This window comes from Pectinophora gossypiella, chromosome 6 (genome assembly GCF_024362695.1).
Source record: "Pectinophora gossypiella chromosome 6, ilPecGoss1.1, whole genome shotgun sequence".
NCBI lineage: Eukaryota > Metazoa > Arthropoda > Insecta > Lepidoptera > Gelechiidae > Pectinophora > Pectinophora gossypiella.
Genome location: NC_065409.1, coordinates 6,028,558 through 6,051,890, shown reverse-complemented (window position 1 = coordinate 6,051,890; position 23,333 = coordinate 6,028,558). Strand labels below are relative to the sequence as shown.

General features: G+C 37.3%; 1 protein-coding gene across 1 annotated transcript; it reads right to left on the bottom strand.

Annotated features, from left to right (window-relative positions):
* Window positions 1-5,244: 5,244 nt before the first annotated feature.
* Window positions 5,245-22,902, bottom strand: LOC126367460 (sorting nexin-13-like). The gene is made up of 23 exons (XM_050010972.1): window positions 22,689-22,902; window positions 22,492-22,603; window positions 22,032-22,246; window positions 21,323-21,546; window positions 20,842-20,994; window positions 20,251-20,423; window positions 19,177-19,293; window positions 18,156-18,270; window positions 17,682-17,810; window positions 17,175-17,395; window positions 16,723-16,787; window positions 16,603-16,646; window positions 15,389-15,481; window positions 14,495-14,608; window positions 13,610-13,743; window positions 12,665-12,877; window positions 12,017-12,113; window positions 11,649-11,725; window positions 11,401-11,519; window positions 10,763-10,831; window positions 9,668-9,774; window positions 7,860-7,973; window positions 5,245-6,971 (listed from the first exon to the last, which is right to left on the bottom strand). The coding sequence occupies exons 1-23, from the start codon at window positions 22,799-22,801 to the stop codon at window positions 6,865-6,867; spliced, it is 2,925 nt and encodes a 974-aa protein (XP_049866929.1). The 5' UTR covers window positions 22,802-22,902; the 3' UTR covers window positions 5,245-6,864.
* Between the last annotated feature and the right edge of the window lie 431 nt (window positions 22,903-23,333).

Genomic DNA, 23,333 nt, shown 5'->3' with positions numbered 1-23,333 from the left:
ATGATGAATTAGCAAGCCGTTCCCGAAGCAACAAGTTGTGCAAACGATAATGTTGAGACGAAATTGTACTTCCCGTGATACATACTGCGCCCTATCTCCCGCTAACGAAGCATAATGTTACAGATCTCACATTATGACGTTACTAATTCAGCACTAACTAAACTAATATCGATTATCGACGAAGCGAATATCAATTTCCCTTAAATTCATGCGGTCCGGATGCTGGCAGCAGATATATGTGGAGTTACATTTATGCAGGAGCAGGCACTCCCGCACCCGAACGCATTAGACTACCAAAGCTGAACAATTTAATGACGATTGACTATTCATACCACATTCGAGCGGTTGACCGCTTTGCTACTCTTGATTTAAGGTCTAATTATTCTGCGATCTCTGGCGGGCGGACGCGGCGGACGGCGGCGGGGTACGTAATGAGCGCGACGCTGCGACACAGGCGAAATGCAAAATGTTGCAATTGCATTTCTCCGTCAGAAAAACAGCTTACACTGGCAAAAATAATTAAGAGTATTAGTGAAGTCGCCGGGCGAGTGTCGCGCAGTAAATACTCCGTTAAATACCCACCTACATTTATTGGCGCAGGGACTGCAAAGGCCAGCATAATAATGGAGACAATTCTGCCTTTAAAAGCAGTGTAGGGCTTTTTTGTTTGTGCAGCGCTGCAATTTCCGTTCATTTAAATGGCTATTTTGCTTAATTTAGACAGTCTATATTTGTCTTTACTTTTATATCTTGGCAATTTAAATGAAGGGTTAAGTTTGGTATCCTTTGAAGTAGGGAGTGGATAACAATAGGCAGTGGGCATCCGCCGTCCATCAGTTGTCCCGTTGACGTGTCTATATTGGGCTCAGGTTGAGAGTGCTCAGGGTGGAGTGGCGGAAGTAGTCACCGATTCCCGATGCATCATTTGTTGGCTGTCAGCCGCCACTTGACGACGGTCGCTCCACCGGCGGAGAACGACCGTAAAAAAGATAATCCTCCAATTAAATTGAACCACTGCCCGTGAAATTGTTTACCTTTTGAGGTAAGATTTTTCAGAATTCCCACAGAAAAGGGGTGACTCTACATCCTGAATCTGGGTTAAGACGGTAGTAAAGCTAAAGGACAAAGAAGAAAAGAATTTCACAATAAATTCAAAAGAAAATTCGCAGTAAAGATTTATATAATTGGACAATTAAACAAAGAGCTTGATTTCGTTTAATTTGAAAGCTTTTATGTAAAGGCGGCGGGTGCTTTCTAATTTTAAAAATATTCGTTTTCAACGAGGGACTTTCCAGGCTACGGTCCCCAAAAACAATACAGATGGCGTTCTACAGCTTTAACGCGATAATTACCTATTTCCTCTTTGCTCTGCTACATCATCATCATCACCAGCCCATTAACGTCCCCACTGCTGGGGCACGGGCCTTCCCTATGGATGGATAGGGAGATCGGGCCTTAAACCACCACGCGGGCCCAGTGCGGATTGGTGGTTATTAACGACTGCTAATGCAGCCGGGACCAACGGCTTAACGTGCCTTCCGAAGCACGGAGGAGCTCGAGATGAACTTTTTTTTTTGTGGTCACCCATCCTATGACCGGCCTTTGCGAAAGTTGCTTAACTTCAACAATCGCAGACCGAGCGCGTTTACCGCTGCGCCTCCGAGCTCTGCTACATAATTATTCAAAAATACAATACATATGTATAATGGCAGAATCATAATTTATAAAAATAATTGTTGCTTGTATTTGGAACATTATGTTGCTACCTACATTGCTTCTCTTGCTACCTAATAGGTGTTGTGGCAAGGTGTAATAACAAGAGTCATCATTTATACCCAAAAACAGAGATAAAAATTGCATGTTATCTATTCAACTAGAACAGTGGTTCTTAACCTTTAAAAGTTCTGGGACCACCTAATGAATTGTCCACATGCCATGGACCACTGCTTGGCGGTAATAAACATTAATATTGGAGCTCTGTTCATTAATAAAACACGTTAGAAATTATTCATTATCAAAAATATTATTAAGTACTATTATTTTCGAAAATAATAAAAGAAATATCTTAAAATTGTGTGCTATTTTTGCGGTACTTGTTGACGTTTATAGTAAAATTCTAATAAACTTTGGACCACTTTGGAAGGTTTTAAGGACCACCAGGGGTCCGTGGACCACCAGTTAAGAACCACTGAACTAGAAGGTTAAACGAAGACAACTCTATCTATAAATTTATTCGGGAACGTAAACTGGAAAGTCCTTTATTGATGTATGTATTTGATGTCTTTATTTTTATATACTTACATACTATTGAAATGTATTTCATATTCATAGGTAGGTAGGTTCAACAACTGTGCTACTGTTGCTGCAAGTTTTAGGTATTATAAGTACTTGTAGTTCTGCCCATATCATTAAGGATTATGGGCGAGAGTCTATATACGTATAAAGTAGCTATGTAATTTTACCGCACTTCTAGTTCTGTTACTTTCTTTCACATTTTTTGAACAATGTTACGTTCATCCTATTGTTGGAGCGAGACAAAACGGGCGAAAACAACATTCCTTTTCGGCCTAATTCGCGTACCATTGAAGTGATCAAGGCAGGGTGTCTCAGCGGTGGGTGATACATCACCCGGCGTGACAGACATGTCGGGTCGTCGGGCCGACAATAGCCGTAACACCGGCACCGTCAGCAAACTACATCGCATGCGCCCTTCGCGTTTACGACAACATCTTTAATGCCATAGTTCGGAGTCGCAAGCTCAGCTGTCTTTGGAAACAGTAATGTTTCCGCATACCTAAGTGTATACCTACTAGATCATCATCATCATCATACCTACGCGTACTATCGTACAGTCATGAGTAATATCATGTACCTACTTTAGAAACCTGTCGCACTATCATATTTGACATTTAATGAGCCTTATGGTTTAATTTATCAAAAAGTTAATGTGACATGGTTTCAAAGTGTATACATATTAGTGCTCGTGACCGTACACACTACCTAAGAGCAGGTAAGTAAATGACTTTGAATTTTGAAGCCAATGTGCAAAAGCAAATAAAATTGAAGGAAAAGATAAATTCTATACATATACATACATACTAAACACATTGTGTAAAGAGTCACAAGTAATGAAAAACAACTTGAAGCCATTGTTGTTATGAAGCCCTAAGATGATATAATAAACTTTATAAATGTTTCTATCGTATTCTAACATACTTAGCGATAGAGAAAGACGGATAGCACGCTTAAGTATGCTTTGACTGACGAAGATTAGAGGAAGGACACACTGACACGCACCGTAAAACACAGTATTGTTTCAAATTAGGTACTCTAAAAACGTCCGAAGATCCAATCACCACTAGTCAACTGATAGTCTAAGATCTGAGCTTTGAATATCGGCAGGACTTAAGTGGACCAGGCCAGGTGCCAGGTGTGGCCGGCCAAAGTTTAAATCCGGTGACATTACTGGGAGGAATTGGCAACCGTGCTTCGTCTGGCGGCCGCCCAACCTTCAGGACTCGACGCGAGTGGTCGCAGGCTCACCACCCTCATTTGGCAGTCTTCCCCTGAATGCCAATGCGCCCCTACACTATTATTCCTTTTGAATAATTTTACTCTCATTTGAACCGGTTATACAGCGAATTGGCGGTGATTTGTTAGGAGCAAATCTTGTTGCGGTGAATTTAAGTTTTTTTTTTATGAAACGATATTATCTTCTCTCGTGTGGATTGTGAGATCAATGACCTCATCACCCTGTCAGGGTTACTAATTGAGCCGCCAAAGGCCCCTTATGAATCAAGTCCGAATAACTCAGACCTGGGGCCTGTTTTATAAAACTTACAATTGTAAATTACCATGACAATTTGGTGTTCATTACGTAGCTAATATGAAACTGCAAAATATTCGTGATCACACACTCCGCAATGTACCTCAAATTGTCATTGTAATTTACAATTGTAAGTTTTATTAAACAGGCCCCTGGTCTTCTTATTATTTGTACCGAGAGAGAGAGAGCCCTCAGCGCTCCCCATTTCTGCGGCCCAGTAATTAATGCTATCTGAGACAAACCAACTGTGACAATAAGTCATGTGACGGTACAATAAAGATGTAAAAGAATACCAACAAATTATAAGACTACACTACATCGATCTTCGAATTCTGCCAAATACACTATAACTGCGTTAGGGGGCGAGCCAATAAGCCAGTAGACCTTAAACATAACGAGGAGTAGGTATACAGGGTGTTTGTGACCGTAACGAAAACTTTGAGGGATGATTTAGACTATGACTCTTGAGTTGATATCAAGTGGAATTTTCCGTCGCAAAAATATGGAACTTCTTCTTCTTCTATCGTGTGGGTTGTGAGGTGAATTACCAACCTCATCAACCATCATGGAACTTATAATAATTTATTAGGATTAAAATTATCAATTTTATACTTTTGCGATGGAAAATTCCACTTGATATTAACTCTGAATAAAGGTTTGAATCATCCCCCCAGTACTAAATACAGTGTCACTAACACCCATAAGTACTTGTTGTGCCGTACGTGTACGGGGTGTTAGTGACATCGTAACGAATACTGAGGGGGATGATTCAGCACTTTATTCAGAGTTAATATCAAGAGGAATTTTCCATCGCAAAAGTATAGAATTGAAAATAATTAAAATAAATAAAAATTCTCATGAATTTTCCGACGGAATATTTCACTTGATATTAACTCAGAATCATAGTCTGAATTATCCCCTCGGTATTCGTTATGATATCACTGACTACAGGCGTAGGTAATGCTGTTATGTATTATTATTACTATGAGAAATAGTGTGCGTCAAGCTAGCGGCCTCAAAAAAAAAATGGGCACGAAAAAATAATTTGACCATACCAAAAAATAGTACTCTTATTGAAAAAAATAGTACCTGTTGTAAAAAAATTAGTACCATCACGGTTCTGGATTTATAGCCATGTTTTATTGCACTTGCTAGCTTGACGGTGAGCGAAATTTGGCGAGAGTTAACGACAAGGTCTTTCGCTTTGATTTAAACGCCAAAAAATAGTATCGAAATAGTACTCACCCCCTGCAAAATACCGAAAGTAGTACTTCAACGGTTCCAAAGTTATAAAGGCAGTTCTTTGATCCCGCTAGCTTGACGTTTTGAAAATACCTATTATCTGGGGAACGCTTGCATACTTCAGTATGTAACTAATGTCAATAAACTCGTATGAATAATTAAATAAAATACGTCAGTTAAATTGTGTAAATTATATTAGAAAATAATAAATAGGTACCTAATCACTTACAATACAACGACAACTTGGACAATATGTGAACAAATGGAATGTTTAAAACATAACAATTACAGGCTACAACAATACAGGACAACTTTAAATGATATGTGTATTTATTATAACGAGTCAAACTAAGTGTTTAACTCATTAATACCACAGCGTAAAATAGAATTCTGCTATAAGAGTAATTGTTATTTAACATTGTGTGATTGCTACAATAAAACTTACAGGTACCAAAATCAAGTTATCAAATTAACAATGCAATCGTTTGGTAAAATAACAGTTTTCAAAAAAAGAAGGCGCGTTAAATAATTTGAGTTGACAGACTTTTATTTTTATTAAAATCACATGCCCTTTACATAAGCCCGTATAATCTTCTTCTTATCGTGTGGGTTGTGAGGTAGAATACCAACCTCATCAACCCTGGTATCAGGGTTATAATTGAGCTACCAAAGGCCCGTATAATTTAAATTATTCAATGAAGGAATTAAAGTCGGTTCTTTTTCGTGAATTTAAAACTTATTCACTCATAGCCTCTGTTTTATCCAATAGACAGGAAATATAAAAATAATTTACCAAGAACCTATAGCAATTTAGTTAAGCTGCCATAAAAAAATATATTACATTTCAAAATAATATTTACCGTAACCTCTTCGGCAACAAAGCAACCATTTTACCTATAAAATAATATGTAAATAACCCTTGAATAAATATATTAAATTAAATGCAGGACAGATCTATGATAACAATAACTAAAAATATTGCATTAAATACTTTATACATTTTCCTACCTAACATAGCATTATAAATTTATAATAGTACAATTTGGTTTGTACAAAATCTTCAGGTATTTGAATAGTAATTTCATCCATATCACAATTTAGTTTTAAGACCAATATTAAAATTTAACTATCTACAATGTCACCCCATTAATATAAAACTGCGAACAATAATAATAAAAAATTTGGTACGAATTAACCTAATTATTATCAATAGAACACAGAGAAATACTTTTGTTAAAGCAAATTGACGACAGATTAATTGTACGTGTACAAATTAATATTATGGAACAGTAATAATTAAAATATTTATTGCGCCAAAACGGGAATTACAAATGTAATGGGCCCGATTCCTGCAGCCACCCTCTAATTTTATTTTAAGCTATACCCGTCATTTTCTTATCTGCCGAAAAGGAAAGGGACGGATGATTGTCAAAAAGTTAATTTTAAAACGAACGAATAACACGGGCGAATAAAATAGGCATCGCGCTGGTATATAATCCGTTTGATTTAAAATAAAATAAGATGGCGTCTGCAGGAATTAGCACCACTGTGTACGCCATACAAGTCACTCTAGATAAAAATCTGAGTAGAGTAAGTATACCACAACAAGCTTTTCTTAAATTACAAAATTTAGTTCTCCCCACTTACTAATACCCTTTTATTACTGAACACAAATGCCGCAGTAATAAATAATATAGTTTATTTTGTATAAAATTTTATACAAACGCCATTTTTTAAATGGCAGCACTGTTTAGCCAATCACAGTCCGTTTTCGAGTGTTGCCAAGTATAATATTTCTAAATGTTGACAGATTTCTTGGGAGCGGGTACGCGGGGTGAGTTTGAATACAGCGTCTTGAAAAGTTCTGGAATCTTATTCTCCGGGAATAGGTTCGATAAAGACACTGAAAAATATTGTAAATCTGCATAAACAACCATAAACAAGCATAAACAACCTATATACAGTCACTGGGCATATGTTACGGAGCAAATTCCATCACGATATATAATTTGTAAATACATAATTAATTCATATTGATTTTTGTTTTTATAGCACTCTCCCGTGCTGAGGGAAACTCACAATGAGAAAAATAAATCTAAAAATTCTGACTCGGACGCGACTTGTACCCGCAGCTCTTGTCCAGCTGGGACGAGCGAGTTAACCATTTACACCACCTTGACTTTGACAGCCTCCTTGGTCCAGCGGTTGAGCATTAGGCTCACGTTCCGGAGGTCCCGGGTCCGAATCCCGGTGGGGAAATATCACAAAAATTACTTTGTGATCCCTAATGTGTCATTACAGACTGATCACCTGATTGTCCGGAAGTAACATGATCCGTGCTTCGGAAGGCACGTTAGGCCGTTGCTCCCGGTTCCTACTTACTGATATAAGTAAATAAACACATGAGCCATAATTAAATGAGCCATGTCAGGAGCTTTTGGCAGCTCAATAGTAATCTTGTCACCAGGGTTGACGAGGTTGGTAATCTATCTTGTACGATTAAAGACCACCTTGAGAAGACCCGTCCGACAGAATTTTTCGATTTAATTTTCTCTTTGTGACCTGATGAATTGTAAAGGATGATCATAAAGTTTATTTTTACTTAAGTTATCACCTATCAATATAATTTTATACGACAAACAATTCGGATTATTTATGTAAAATATTTTTGAAACGGTGGCACGAATTAGCTGGGGACAGGGAGGAGTGGAAGAAGGGAAGAGAGGCCTTTGCCCTGCAGTGGGACATTGAGGGCTATTAATGAATGAACCTAATGTAAAATCTATCTTACCTTCAAGGAGAACAAATATGAGTCTCTTATTGATCTCTTGATTCTGGAACAGGTCGAATAATGTTAGCAAGCCTCTTCTAGCCGTATCTGTACCTACTATGTGCCTTAGATCATCTGAAACAATAGAATAGAAAAGAATATCTATTTTAACACAAAAATACAAATCAAAATCAAATCAAATAATTTAGGATTTATGGATAGGATTTATGGTTTTGTAAACAGTTGGTAGGTTTTATGTTCTAAGTATCGCATGATCCGCTAAATATAAGCATGCGATTTTTTTACGAGTAAGAGGTAAGTAGGTAGGTACTTCATTGACTAATATAAATCTACTTACTAACTTAACTAACCTAATATAAATCTAATAAAAAAAACCAAACCTAGTATAATTAACAAAAATAAATATAGTCTCAAAAATCTCTAAACATCATTAATATTTTATCACATAGCCAATTATACAGTTGAGATTTAAAATAATTTGTTTGCAATATCAAACAGATAGAAATAGAGTTATAATTAAAATCCCACAAAACTCAGTTTGGATGTGGCAGTGGTATTCGCTTTTTAATTTATTAGGTATATAGGCGCGTGATGTTTTAAGGACCGATCTCCCTATCCATCCATAGGGAAGGCCCGTGCCCCAGCAGTGGGGGCGTTAATGGGCTGATGATGATGAGGTATATAGGCACCGATTCCTGCAGACACATCCTAATTTTAGTTTAAGTTATCCTAGTTATACCTGTCATTTTCTTTCGCCGAAAAGGAAAACGACGGATGATTGGCAACTGTTAGTTTAAAATGAATGAATAACACGAGCGAATAAAATAAGCATCTCGCTCATATGCAATCCATTTGAGAGTAAATTAAAAACATTAGTCGCGGATATATATTTTTTTTAAATGGCAACGTATTGTGATATGACGTCAGCGTCAGGCTAACCTTGATATTTTAGCTGTAATTTTTGAGCATATCGTACCTTGTTTTTTTGGAATGTATATAGGTATATTTTATCTCATTCAAACTCTCCTAGAACGCGCGGCTTTGACCGTATAGAATGATGAGTACCATTTTCCTAACTCATATAATACGCCCATTATGTACGACATAACGAGGACCTAGTCGACAAGCTTGGGATAACGAGCAGCGTCCCCTTTTCTTGTCACAATTATTTAATTGAAAGTAGGTATAAAATCGCATTTATAAATTTACATTTCCAAGCGATGTCAGAAAATGCTCGAACCCAAGTCGTAACAGGTTAAAAACTATAATAGATTGTGGTTACGACTTGTTTTCTGAGAAATTGTAGGGTGCGCCATCTTGATAGGAATTACAAGCGTGAGTCAATTATTTATAACTCTAACGCAATATGATTAGAGTGACATATCTCTCGTCTCTTCGCACTAGGCGATGTACTATATCTCCGTCCTGCTCTTATTATAATCATGCTACATTAAATAGGAAGTTATAGGCCCTCCTAATTTTACTTTACATTACACCTGTAATTTTCTTATTTGCCAAAATGGAAAGAGACGGATGATGGACAACTGTTAATTTTAAAATGAACGAATAAACCGGGCGAAGAAAATAGGCACCTCGCTGATATGCAACCCGTTAGACGTGTGCTGTCAACTTAATTCCGTCGGGTTATTGGGCAATATAAAATTTGGGAGGGCTTTTTAAATTTCTGGCTAAAGTTGACGAGTGTTACATATATGCTTGTTGTACCCGTCCCTTTTCTTTTTGGCGGATAAGAAAATGTCGGGTATAATTTAAAATTAGCTGGTATTGGAAACAGCACCATAATATACCTGAACAAGCGGATAGAAGAGCAACTTTAGCCGCTACTCTCGTTCGCGCTTTAGTTGCAGAGTCCCTGGTACTGAAACTTGTTGCGTTTCTGTTCGTTAGCCATAGTCTGTAAAAAAAATAGCGGTTTATATAGTTACACCAGCGTATTGGTGAAACATCTAACCTAGACCTGAGTCAATTTGGAAAAGTTAATTTCCTAAATAGGCAAATGTAATCAACGTAGATACTTTTTTCGAAACGACAAAACCGTTCACGTATACGGCGTTTGTATGAGAATACAAAACGGTGACGTCATCAATAAACGTGGTAAACCGTCGTGCGCATTATGACGTAATTTATAATTACAATTTGAAAATAAGTCAATACGAAAAATGAGGATGAGTTCGGTCATTTTCGACTAGTTTCTATTTCTAGATTAGCATTTTATATTTTTTATATGACCCCTAATGAACTGAACTAATCATACTAAAAAGGACAAATCAGAACTGTTGTTATACAGGGTGTTAGTGACATCGTAACGAATACTCAGGGGGATGATTCAGACCATGATTCTGAGTTAATATCAGGTGGAATTTTTCGTCGCAAAATTCATGATTTTTTTTAGTTTTTTAAAATTATTTTCAATTCTATACTTTTGCGATGGAAAATTCCACTTGATATTAACTCAGAATAATCAGCTGAATCATCTCCTTCAGTATTCGTTACGATGTCACTTACAACCCGCACAAGTACATACGGTAGCCATACAAGTAGGTATGGGTGTTAGTGACACCGTAACGAATACTGAGGGGGATGGTTCAGACCATGATTCTGAGTTGATATCAAGTGGAATTTTCAGTCTGAATATTCATGAAATTTTTTGTGTTTTTATTAATTATTTTCAGTTCCATACTTTTGCGACGGAAAATTCCACTTGATATCATCTCAGAATCATGGCCTCAATCACCCCTCAAAGTTTTTGTTACGATGTCACTAACACCCTGTATAATCGTATAATTATAACTTATATATAATGTGGATGAAAGAAAAAAAATATACGGTCGAATTGAGAACCTCCTCCTTTTTTGAAGTCGGTAAAAATAGTATCTACTTACTTGAAACTTTTGAGATACTGTACAACATTTCTTGGCGACGTTAGCGATGACACCAACTCCAACACCTTTCTGTAAAGGAATCGGAGAATTATATCTCTCGTGAGAAGTGAGGTGGACGACCAACCCCACAAACATTATTCATAAACGAAAATTGCTTGTTACCTGTTGTGTTTACCAATAAATAAAATAATAACCTAATGGCAAGGTTCTGACATGGCTCATGTAACAACTATTTACTTACATCCATACTCGGTAAGTAGTAAATTGAACTAAAGTAAATTTTAGGAGTGAAAAACTAGTCTTTATCGCATTTGGTCTGGGGTCCACTTAGCCAATCTAAAGATATGAACAGGTCCAATTTTTTACAGAAGCTACAGTGCTATCTTCCAACCTACATGTCGCCGAAAATACCTTTTCCAGACGCCTTCACCAAACTAGTTGCAATTAAATTGAAACTCACAATAACGGGTTCTTACCGCGTTTAAATCAGGGATATGAAACTCCCGATATTTCGACACAGTTGCAAGTGCCATGATCACGGGATGACTGATGAGAACCCGTTATTGTGTGTTTTAATTATGATAATAACCGCGTAAACTTAAAACAATGTATAAATTGAAACTGTCAAGAATACGTACTTGTTTACTCTATCAGCTATCAAGGTTCTCAAAGGCGCCAGCAACCTCCGTCGCAGCCACAGTCCCCTGATGCCCAACACTTCCTCTAACAGTCGAAGAGCGACGCTTTCATCTCCATCCTAAAACAATTTCACAGTTATAACTTTTAATAAACGCATAATAAAAGGATTGTCCATGATTGAACCGCATTTTTAATTTCTGCGAACTTCCACATTTATTTTTATTTAATAGTAGTAAAAGCCACTCACATCTTGTCCATCAGAAGAATTGCCACTTTTTAAGCCCTCATAGTTATCACTCTTGCCTTGAAATACTTTAGAAATTCCTGTAAATAACATTATTTATTATTCTAATTTACTTCCATTTTAATCTAAATTATATTATTAGTCGCTTCTGTAAAAAACCGGACCTGTCAAATCTTCAGGTTAGGTAAGCGGACCCTGTGCAAAACGGGATAATGCTAGGGAGATGATGATAATACGTTCGAGTCCATCACACATAGTGTAACAATTTAAATATTACGCGCGCGACAGCTAAGGAAAGCTTCAAAATCTTTCTCTTTCTCATGCTAAACATATTTGTTTTTGTATGAAGGGCATAAAACGGCTTCACCTACCGTCCATGACTCCATCCACAGTGTTGGCAAACTGGTCTGGCATGTTTTTCAGAGTCCTCATTCCAGCTCGTAGTGAATTCACAAGAAGCGCGTCAATCTGTTACAAATAAAAACAAATTTTAATAGCATCCGAGATTAATAGAATCCAGCACAGGCCTAAACCAATGTATGTCGAATTTGTTTTCGAATTCATATTTCAATCATAAATGACCGAGAAAACATCGCGAGGAAACTCACATTCCCGAGAAATGCATTCTCGGAGTTATGTGACCTAACCTGTATTGGGCTGGTTTTCCGAAGCAGTTGCTTCTGTAAAAAATCGGTCCTGTCAAAACTTCAAGTTAGGTAAGCGGACCCTGTTAAAAACGGGACAATGCTAGGGAGATGATGATTCGCGATTATCACTCTTACTCCTCTTAGGAACGAAAGTATACTTTGCCTCAAATTGCAAACACTAACTGTCGTACTCACCCAGTAAAAAAATATAATAACATGGGTACTTGAGGATGCCTAAATAGGCGCGCGAACCTGACTCAGGGTATTTCCAAAGGGTTATGTCGTTATGGACAAAAGCGACCTAGCGATAATGCCGTTTATTTTCTACTTCTGTATAGTGTTCATTAAAATATATTTGTATTTGTAACTCACCGTATTACTATGCTTCTCTGCCTGTGTCTCTGGACTAAGGAACCCTCCTAAATAATCAGGCGACAAAAGAGCCATATATCTGGTCTCCCTAGCGAGGTTGGCCAGACTCTGCAGGTAACTGTTGAGCATGCGCTTGCGACTCTCAAGCACGGACCGAGACGTATTCGAGAAGGTCTTCTTCGCTGGAAACGGGAGGTGACCTAGTTCTGGCCACTGTAACAGTAAGATGACATTGAAAACTATTTTTCGTCTTTTCATTTGAGCGAAATCGGAGCGGACAAAGGTCTACATATTTTTAAATTTGCTTCAGAATAATCTGTAGGTATAGATTAGAATAGAAATTGTTTATTATAAAAGGACGCCAAACACAAAAACAAGACGATAACATAATTTAAAATTTCCACAAAACAACAATAAGACTAAAAGGAAGTTCGTCGTAATGATCACAAGGGCCTCACTCAGCCAGCACAAGTCGCGGCGTGAACCACGACGCTGGTATTCTGTGGACCCTGCTGCGTGAGTTACTGGTCGTAAGGCCCAGTTCCTTTTAAAATCCGAATGCCATTTTTTAAGTATTGTGTCTGGAAATCCGAGTCTTACATGGTCAAACGACGACCTCCGTGGTCCAGTGGTTGAGTGCTGGGCTCACGATACGGAGGTCCCGGGTTCGATTCCCGGTGGGGACTTATCACAAAAATTACTTTGTGGTCCCTAGTTTGGTTTGGCTGATCACCAGATTGTCCTAAAGTAAGATGATCCATGCTTCGGAAGCCACGTCAAGCCGTTGGTCCCGGTTACTACTTACTGATGTAAGTAAGTAGTCGTTATATGAGCCATGTCAGGGGCCTTTGGCGGCTCAATAGTAACCCTGGTGTCAGGATTACTTAATACTGATGAGGTTGGTATTCCACCTCACAACCCACACGATAGAAGAAGGAGGTGTACCTTTTCTTTAATAGAGCAGTGCAAATCGTAGAAGTCGCTGTATCTTCTGTAGATGTGCCACAGTTCATTGTCAGATAAACGCGTCACAGCTATCGCATAAATACCAAATGCTCGCCCTTTGTCCTGTACCAACGCTAAAAAAGGTAATACATGTATTATAAGATGAAGATAAAAAGATAATGTAGTAATACATGTAGAGATAAAATAAAAACTTGATGTGAAATAAAACAAAAAACTATACTAAATAAACTTGCCAAATGCAAAACACAACACCCTTCTACGAACCATTATTTGGTTTGGTTATTTGGCCCTTCTATGACTTCGAATTAATAATGTTTCGCTATTTCTAAGTAACACAATGGCCAAATCATCATCAGCCGAACGACGCCCACTGCTGGGCATAGGCCTCCCCCAAGGATCTCCACGACGACTAAATAAAAAATCAATGGCCAAATAATAATATTAAATAGTCCTACACGAAACGGGGATTGTCTTTGGGTGCACTCCCATAGTGCATACAGGGATAATCGCCGGTTGGTGTCACACAACATTTAGATTAAATTGTCTTGAGGGGCCTCTACGTGTTGACTTCGCCCCACGCACGCCTTCGAAAAGTCCGGGACTCCATAGGCCCGAGACATGGAAACAACATACAATTAATAATAATATTCTTACAATTAATAGTAATATACTCGTATTGTTCTGTGAGCCTAATAAGTTCAGTAAAGTAAATACAAATACCAGCTTATTAGGCATACGAAAATATTGGGTATTTTTTGTTACGATGTCACTAACACCCGGTATATTAGAAAAAATACCACTTCTCCTTGAATTAATCCATTAGTTACGATTATTAGAATAAAATTTAACAATCACAATACACACCAGTCTCAATGATGCACGCTGATAACGGTGATAGCAAGTTTTTCGCGCTCTGACTTATTTCGGAGTGTGATAACGATAGATTGCTCGTATTCGCAGATGACAAATTTGATGGTCCTAAAAATAAAAAAAAACATCGTTTAATTACAAAATACGTATACGTCTTTTGTTTAAACTATCCTCGGCAAAGCCAATAGGCTACATGACAACCTAGTCAAATGAGATACTTTTTACAAAACGTCAAAACGACAGTTTCCTTTGGAGTTTGTATGGACTATACTGTCCTGTGACGTCATCAATGAAAGTGGTCAAACGTCGTAAAAATAAGTCGAAAAGTGAAATGAGATTGATTTTTTATCATTTCAAGATTAGCATTTTATAATTTATCCTTGACCCAGTCAAATTCCCTATCATATCAAGGGCTTCAAATAACCGCAGCGAATGCTATTTACGTAGATACACGTCGTACGTGTAATATGTACGTGTAATAATGCAGCGGGGCCCGATTTTGAATTTGGAAAGTGAAGTATAAACATTGAACTTTGACTGTCCATGTGTCTCAAATATATTATCAAATCCATAGTTGGAATGGACGTGGGGAATTGACCAATCACAGCGATTGAAAGATCAAATTAACTTCAATCAGGGCATTTAGTGTACATTTACAACACTCGTAAGTAATTAAGAAATACTTAGCTTTTTTATTTTATAAGTTTACTTTTTAACAGATACAATGGTGCTGCCAGCCTTTCCTTTTAGGCGGGTCAGAAAATTAAATAGATATAACTATTTTTAATTATATCTGTCATTTGACTTTGATTTTGATTTGAAAATTGAGAGTTGTCTGCTGGAATCACCGCCAATGTCATTTGTGTTATCTGAACACGTCTATCTTACCTGCACTTTCATTGATCATCCTCTGTGCGATGTTGCCGACTACATCTGACCTTGAACGGTTATGCCTCGCGCCAGGTACTGGTAAAAGATCCCCTGCATAATAGAATGTTGAAAATATTTAAAATTTAAAAAAATATTACTCTTTGAAATAAATATGATATTATGAAGGAGATGAAATGGAACAGATTTCATAGGGAAAAGGAAGATCTATAATATTTTATAGTTATACTAAATATCTAATGACTTGACTACTTAATACAGAATGTCGTTAAAGTCTTTTCTTTCCAACATATTTTTCTCGTATAAAATTTTATATTGTTTATGATGTTGTACAAACGCAACTACGCAGGACTAATCAATTAGAATTTAGTCTAAACGAAACTTAGAACGTAGTTGAATACCACAAGTGCATTTAGGTAGAGTGTGGTTCTTGTTACATGGGGCTCTTCGGGCGAAGGCTCGCGGGAAGGTAGACGATTTGTTGCGGCACTCGTACCGATACTTCGACTTGAGGAAAAGCTTCGGAAATTGGAGGCAAGACTTCATTAATTTCTTGCATTTCTCTGGGGATAGGCAAGGATTTGATGGAGAGGATAACAGGACATGGAACATTTACCCTATATTTAGGAAAATAAATATTTGTTTGAGCCGTGGTAGTCCAGTTGGTAGAACGCTTGCCTCTCCCTTTGAGGTCGCAGGTTCGAATCCAGCACAGGTCTAAACCAATGATTGTCGAATTTGTTTTTGAATTCATGTTTGGATCATAAATGATTAATCACGTGCTCAGCGGTGAAGGAAAACATCGTGAGAAAACCCACATTCCCGAGAAATGCATTTTCGGAGGTATGTGACCTAACGTGCATTGGGCTGGTTTTCCCTTCGCGGGTTGGAAGGTCAGACAGGCAGTCGCCTCTGTAAAAAACCACACCTGTCAAATCTTCAGGTTAGATAAACGAACCCTTTGAAAAACGGGATGATGATTTGTTTGAGAACAATTCCGTCACGTCACTGCAGCAATCACCAATGCACTCTGATTGGCTGACGCGACTTCAAAGTAAATACATGAGATGACGTAATAGGTGTTGCCCAAGGGAAAGCGAGAGAGATGATATTATTAGTGGCAAAACGAATGGTATACCAATTACTGCTCTATACAGACAGTAAAAGGTCAGAACTTTAAAGTAGTTGAAAATATTAGTGTTTGTTAGACTTACCAGTGTACTTCTTGCCGTCCGATTTGTCTTCCTTTTTAAATTCACTGTAAAAAAATTACAAGCATCATTAAGAGATTCCAGTAAATGCTTAAAAGAGATGAGAGAGAAGGGTATATGTACCTGCTGCTACGATCTGATGCGTCTTGATCGTCCATCATGAAATCCGCTTGCCAAGATGGGTCATCCTGAAATCACATGTCATTGTATAAACTAAGAAGCTAGTGATTCATGCTTTTGGTTCATTTGTTAATGGAGTTGCAGGATCCTTGGATAAGACATTTCATAAGAGAAGATTTGATAGATCCAGTTTTTTACAGAAGCAGCTGTTTGACTAGAACGCCACGAAGGGAAAGCCAGCCTAGGTCACTTTAAACACTTTTCCTAGCGATATTTTTACTTCACCGCTGAGGACGTGACAGTAATTTATGATCCAAACATGAATTCGAAAAGGCCCGTGCGACCTCACAGTCAGAATTAAGCGTTCTTTCAACTGGGTTAGCACGGCATCAAAAATGAGTTGATTGCAATCAAGAAAGGAGGACAGCAAATTTTTCAAAAGCAGACTAACTTACCTCAAGAGCATCGCAGACGCATTTCTGCACATCATCAAAACACAAGACCGGAGTATTAGTAAACTCTTCGCCCTCAGTAGTAATCTTGCGTACTAGTTCCGAGTAGCAGTTCTCAGGTATACCCATAATAGCCGGTCTGTTAGGTGCCAGGTACAAATCGCACAACTCTAGCGCTGAAGATCGCAAGTTCTCTATCACTGCTTTTGAAGTGTTTGGTGCGTCTGAAAGGTAGACGAATTTGAAGACAGGTCAAAGATAAATTGTAAAATACTAATCTACAAACAAACAGTCTCCGTGGTCTAGTGGTAAAAGCGTTAGGCTCAAGATCTGGAGGTCCGGGTTCGATTCCCGATGGGGAACATTGTCGAAATAACTTTGAAACTGTCCTCTATTTGTGGGCAGAGCGTTGCAACCACGAAATCTTAAGATGAATAAGGTGAAATGCTTGGTCAAATCAATCAGGGTTAAGTACGTAATCGTTACAACAGATAATTAAAAAAGGAATACCAATTTCATTGAGTTCAATCTCGAGTAGGTACTGAGCGTTGGACCGCCAGGCCGCGGTAGCTCGCAGAAACTTGAGAGTTCTAGAAACTTCCTCCGAAACCTTCTCCGTATTGCTGCTGCTTGAAGACCCTGTTACAAAGACAGTGTTGGTCTTATTTAAAGCAAAGTTATGCACATATGTGTCCATAGAGTTAAACAGCTAAGAATAATAGGAGCTACTATTTTTGCGCATTATATAGATAAATTCCCCGCAACAACGACTTCCGTCCTGTGTCTCGGATGTAATTTTCCTTAGCGAAACAAACAATTTCTAATTCTCTTTTTTACTAGTCCATAGTAGTAAAAAAAACATAATACCTTCTTGTTGTATTCTTGGCTTCAAAAGATGTTAAATAATTAGCCTTGAATAGACAAGAATGGAGAATGCTATACCGACAAGAGCGTGGCTCTTAAGTTAATGATGATGATGAATACCTTCTTGTGGTCCAAGCGTAGCTCTTCTAGCTTGAATAATCCGTGCGACATATTGCAAGGAAGATAACTTCTGTCGGTCGGACAATTCCCATTCACCAGCGCTGTCCTTTGAGTGCTAAATGAAGATATTTGAATATATTACATTATTTCACAAAGATATAACAAATGCAACTATACAGGGTGTTAGTGACATCGTAACGAAAACTTTGAGGGATGATTCAGACCATGATTCTGTGTTGATATCAAGTGGAATTTTCCGTCGCAAAAGTATGGATAGGAAAATAATTAAAAAAAACACAAAAAAAATCATGAATTTTTTGACAGGAAATTCCACTTGATATCAACTCAGAATCATGGTCTGAATCATCCCCCTCAATATTCGTTACGGTGTCACTAACACCCATACCTACTTGTATGGCTACCGTATGTACTTGTACGGGGTGTAAGTAACATCGTAACGAATACTGAGAGGGATGATTCAGCTGATTATTCTGAGTTAATATCATGTGGAATTTTCCATCGCAAAAGTATAGAATTGAAAATAATTTAAAAAAACTAAAAAAAATACATGATTTTTGCGACGGAAAAATCCACCTGATATCGATTCAGAATCATGGTCTGAATCATCCCTCAAAGTTTTCGTTACGATGTCACTAACACCCTGTAGATGTTTAGATTATGTAACAGAAGGTGGGTTTATCTATAAAGGAAGTGTTTTTATATCTTTTGACCAGGCTATTGCAGATACACTACATGGCGAATTAATTCGGAAGACACGTTAAGCCGACTACTAGTCACTGATGTGAGTACATAGTCGTTACATGAGCCGTGTCAGAGGCCTTTGGCGGCCCAATAATAACCCTTACCAGGATTGATGAGGGCGGTTTGCCTCACAACTAATATGATAGACGAGTTCTGAATGGGCTGTGAAGAAACAGGCCATTATTCGAGCAGGATGCTTCTAAACAAACTTCCAAAAAGGAGGAGTTTCGGTTGTATTTCATATTTCTTCTAATCTTACCAGCTTCTGGATGTCTTTCTGCACAAGTTCGAGAGTAGCGTCCAGTTCTTCAGCGTCTCCACAGCATCTGATCACCATGAGGAAAAGTTCTGAAGGCAGCACCGAGTCGCGGCAACACTGTTACGGAACATTAACAGTTCAGCTGCGTAGGGATATGTATTTAACATAAACACAAAGTTTCCAACTAGTCAAATCAGATAATGTTTACTAAACGTCAAAACACGAAATCACTTTGGAATTTGTATGAAAAAGCAACCTGTGACGTCATAGAAAATCAATTTTGGTCATAGAAACATTTTTCTTTGTTAAAATTCATAAATAAGTTAAATAGAAAAAAGAACACGTTTTTTGACACCTTTAGATCGGTCTTTATTTAGCAATCAGAATTTCATAATTTATCTTTGACCTAGGAAACTACCCAATTATAACTGCACAGTATTCATACAGCCCAGTCTCGTCAATACTCCGCCATTATGGGTATCCCACGAAGATGAAAAGCTGACTAAGATTAAAGAAAGTAGAATGGTCAACACATACATAGCATCACATAAATATCCCAAAGGGGAAGGTAAAGGTGCACATTCTTTTTACCGACTTCAAAAAAGGAGGAGGTTCGGTTTTTTTTTTTATTTTTTTTTTATGTTTGTTCGGGCATAACTTCGTCGTATATGAACCGATTTCGATAATTCTTTTTTGAAATACTAATACTTTTAATACAATACTAACAGCCCTAACGTTGACGGCCTTCGGGTCTAGTGGTTGAGCGCTGGGCTTACGATCCGGAGGTTCGAATCTGGTTCGAACCCCGGTGGAGACATATCACAAAAAACACTCTGTTTCCTTAGTTTGGTCAGGACATTACAGGCTGATCACCCGATTGCCAAAAAGATGATCCGTGCTTCGGAAAGCACGTTAAACTGTTGCCGGCTACTACTTACTTATGTAAGTACGTAATAGTTACATGAAGTTAAAGCCTTTGAGGGCTTAATAATAACCTTGACACCAGGGTTGCTGAGGATGGTGATCCTCCTCACAGCCCACACGATAGAGGAAGGAAAATAGCTCCAAACTTACGGTTCTAATGATAGCTCTGTTGATGTTATCAGGGTCACTCAGCAAGGCTATTAGAGGTCTTAGAACGACCGCAGACAGCAGCTCAAGCAACAATATTTTCAATGCGTGACATTTCCATACTTCCTCTGGCGTTACCAGGTACAATACTGCCTCCGATACTTCGCAGAGTAACGCTGTACAAAAGAAAAACACGTATTTCTGATCGAAAACAAGGACAAACGACTCACTCAACATTATAAGTTCTTAAGCAATGTATAAACAAGGGCTCATTGATTTGTATGGACCAACAAATATCACCATTGTAAAATCTCTTTAATAGTAAGGGCACTGGCTGCATTTCTTTTTCAATTAGTCTTTCTTGTTCTCCTGTCTTATCTGCTTAAAGGTAAAGTAATAAACCTCTATTTACATAAGTTTTGCGCCTTTTCACTAGACAGCACTGCTTGTAAAATAAGACTTCAATTTATCGATAAAAATAATCATCTTTCGAAAAGTGCAAGTGGCAATTTTATTATACATTTTACTTCTATTTCAACAAATGCTCACAAAAGATCTCTGAGTAAACAATAAGACACATAAGTGAAGACTTACCATATTCCTTCTCAGGGTCAATGCAGTATATATCACGACAGATTTGTCTATTTTCTATAGAACATTCTAACTCAAAAAATAGATCTATCAAAGATTTAAATTCCAAATTCTCTGAGCTACCATAAAATTTTGATTTGCCACAGGTTTGAGTATCTGAAAAAAATGTGTTTAATTTTAAAAATTATGTGATATGATCATTCATTACTAAGGTTGTTTGTCAAAAAATAAAAATTTGGGTTTTCCACAGACTTTTTTTACAAGGTTATTCAATTTGCCCTTAAATGTTGCAAATATTTTTATTTATTTTTTTCTTTTTTATGCAATTTTCTTTCGGCCATTTTTACATTTTTGAATACAAATACAATTCACGACTTGTAAAGTGTAGCCTACAGAATGTTCTTAGAAACTATTATATTACTTGTCACATAAGATTTGATAAGGACTAGTATGAACTTTCAGTGATTTCACTTATTATTCTTACCTGGTGCCCAGGTGAGGTCAGTCTCACTTTTATTCCTCCTGTGCAATTTTTTCTCCTCCTGCTTTTTGGGACTTGGCTTAGAGTTCCCGTTAGAGACATCCTTGTTGCTTAACAGTTGTATGTGTTTTAGCCTCACCCGTGATTGCTTGAACAACTTCAAATGAGTTGTCAACTCCTCTGGGAATCGCGTTGAGAGGAGGTGGATCCAATCTACACATTTTACTCTGACAAAAAAAATATTTGTTACATGCAAAATATATTAATGTATAAAGTGTTACCAACATCACATTATTTCCTATAATATTGTTTAATTTCTTTATCTATGTAATTAATAATGTCAATGTTAGGATAGTAAATATTACACAATAGATAAATATTGATAAACAATCATCAGATCAACTTCTTTACAATGGTTAAAGTACAAAAAAATGTTTGAGAATTATTGTAAAGGGGTGTATAAACAAAAAAAATACATAAGGTCATTCTCATATACCTATTAAGTACCATGCCTATGAGATTACCATGAACACCCAGGGTGTTCAAACCCTCATTCAAAAACTAGAAAAACTAAAAAAGTACTAATCTAATCTAGACTACAAGATCCCACTGCTGGGCAAAGGCCTCCCCTTCCTCTTTCCATTTTTCGCGGTCGTACTCCGGCCAGTCCCTGTGGCAAAAAAAGTGCTATTTGGAGTAAATAATGTCTCACCTATTAGCTACATTAGCACCGGCCGCAAGCACCACTCTCTTGATAGCATGATTCGTAAACTCTTCGTCATCCGTCACCACCTCATACCAATTTGTTACATAGTCATTGATAATAATGGTTATTATTTCATTGAGAAATGAGTCCACAGTCTCACTTCCCGTGATTCTATTGTCGAACCTTGGTAGACGTTCCTTAGTTTGAAACAAATCTATGACCTGCAATCAGATAAAATTTGATATACCTAAAGCAATGACTTTATTACTGTTATCTTAACTTTGTGGAGGCCCAGATTCCTACACTGGGATTGGATTTTAAACGAGCATTGACGTTACGACTTTAAGTATGTTTTAGGTACATAAATTTATTATAAACAAAATATAGTAAAAAATAAGTTAATTTTTAGAGTGACTTACGACGCTATTATAAAAGCTTCTTATAAAAGGCATTGTATGTGACTTACCTTTGGCGGTGACACAGAGAAATTTATTTGTTGTAATGGATCATCAAGAGTCTCCAAATCTCCTGAGAATATCTTCTTATTATCATAGGAGAAGTATAAAATTGTAATTACACTGAAACAAGAAGTAATAAATAGATAATCAATGATAAAAACGGGACGTATTCCACAGTATAATTCCGATAAACTCAACGACTTACCCAACAAGAAAAGACAGCAAAAACGTAAGAAGTGTAATATACCATCCGAATCCAAATAAACCAATAATGATCACCGATACGAGACCAAACCAACCCGCTATCTTCATAGCCATTGCCAATTGTAAACCATATGCTCCTTTGGTGGTAAAAACTACAATTTACAATAATAAATAACAACAAAAACGTAAAAGAATTATACTTGTGCTTGTGTGTGTCAATTATATTCCATGACAGTTGCGCTTATAGAGATTAGAGACTGACACTGACATCAAATACTGTTTTTAGCGCAGTTTCTGAATGCTTGTATAGCGCTGTTTCATATACATATATAATCTAACGCTTAATTACAATGAAGTAAGCGCATCATAGTGATGTGCTTACGTAAGGTGTTTGTTAGGTGTGCTATCGATACTCGATTGAAAAAAGATCATGAAGACACTGTGTGTGTGTATGTGTGAAGGGATGGGCAGAGCCACAAATACATAATCAAACTTAAAGTGTAAACTCCTTTCTAAAAGATGGACTCAATGTTAATGATTATAATAAAAAAGACTAGTTGACATAAACAAACAAAAACCAAAACAAAAAAAAAATTAGAAACCCGGGAACACCCATTCCATTCAAATGACAACAATTGGGTCGTGT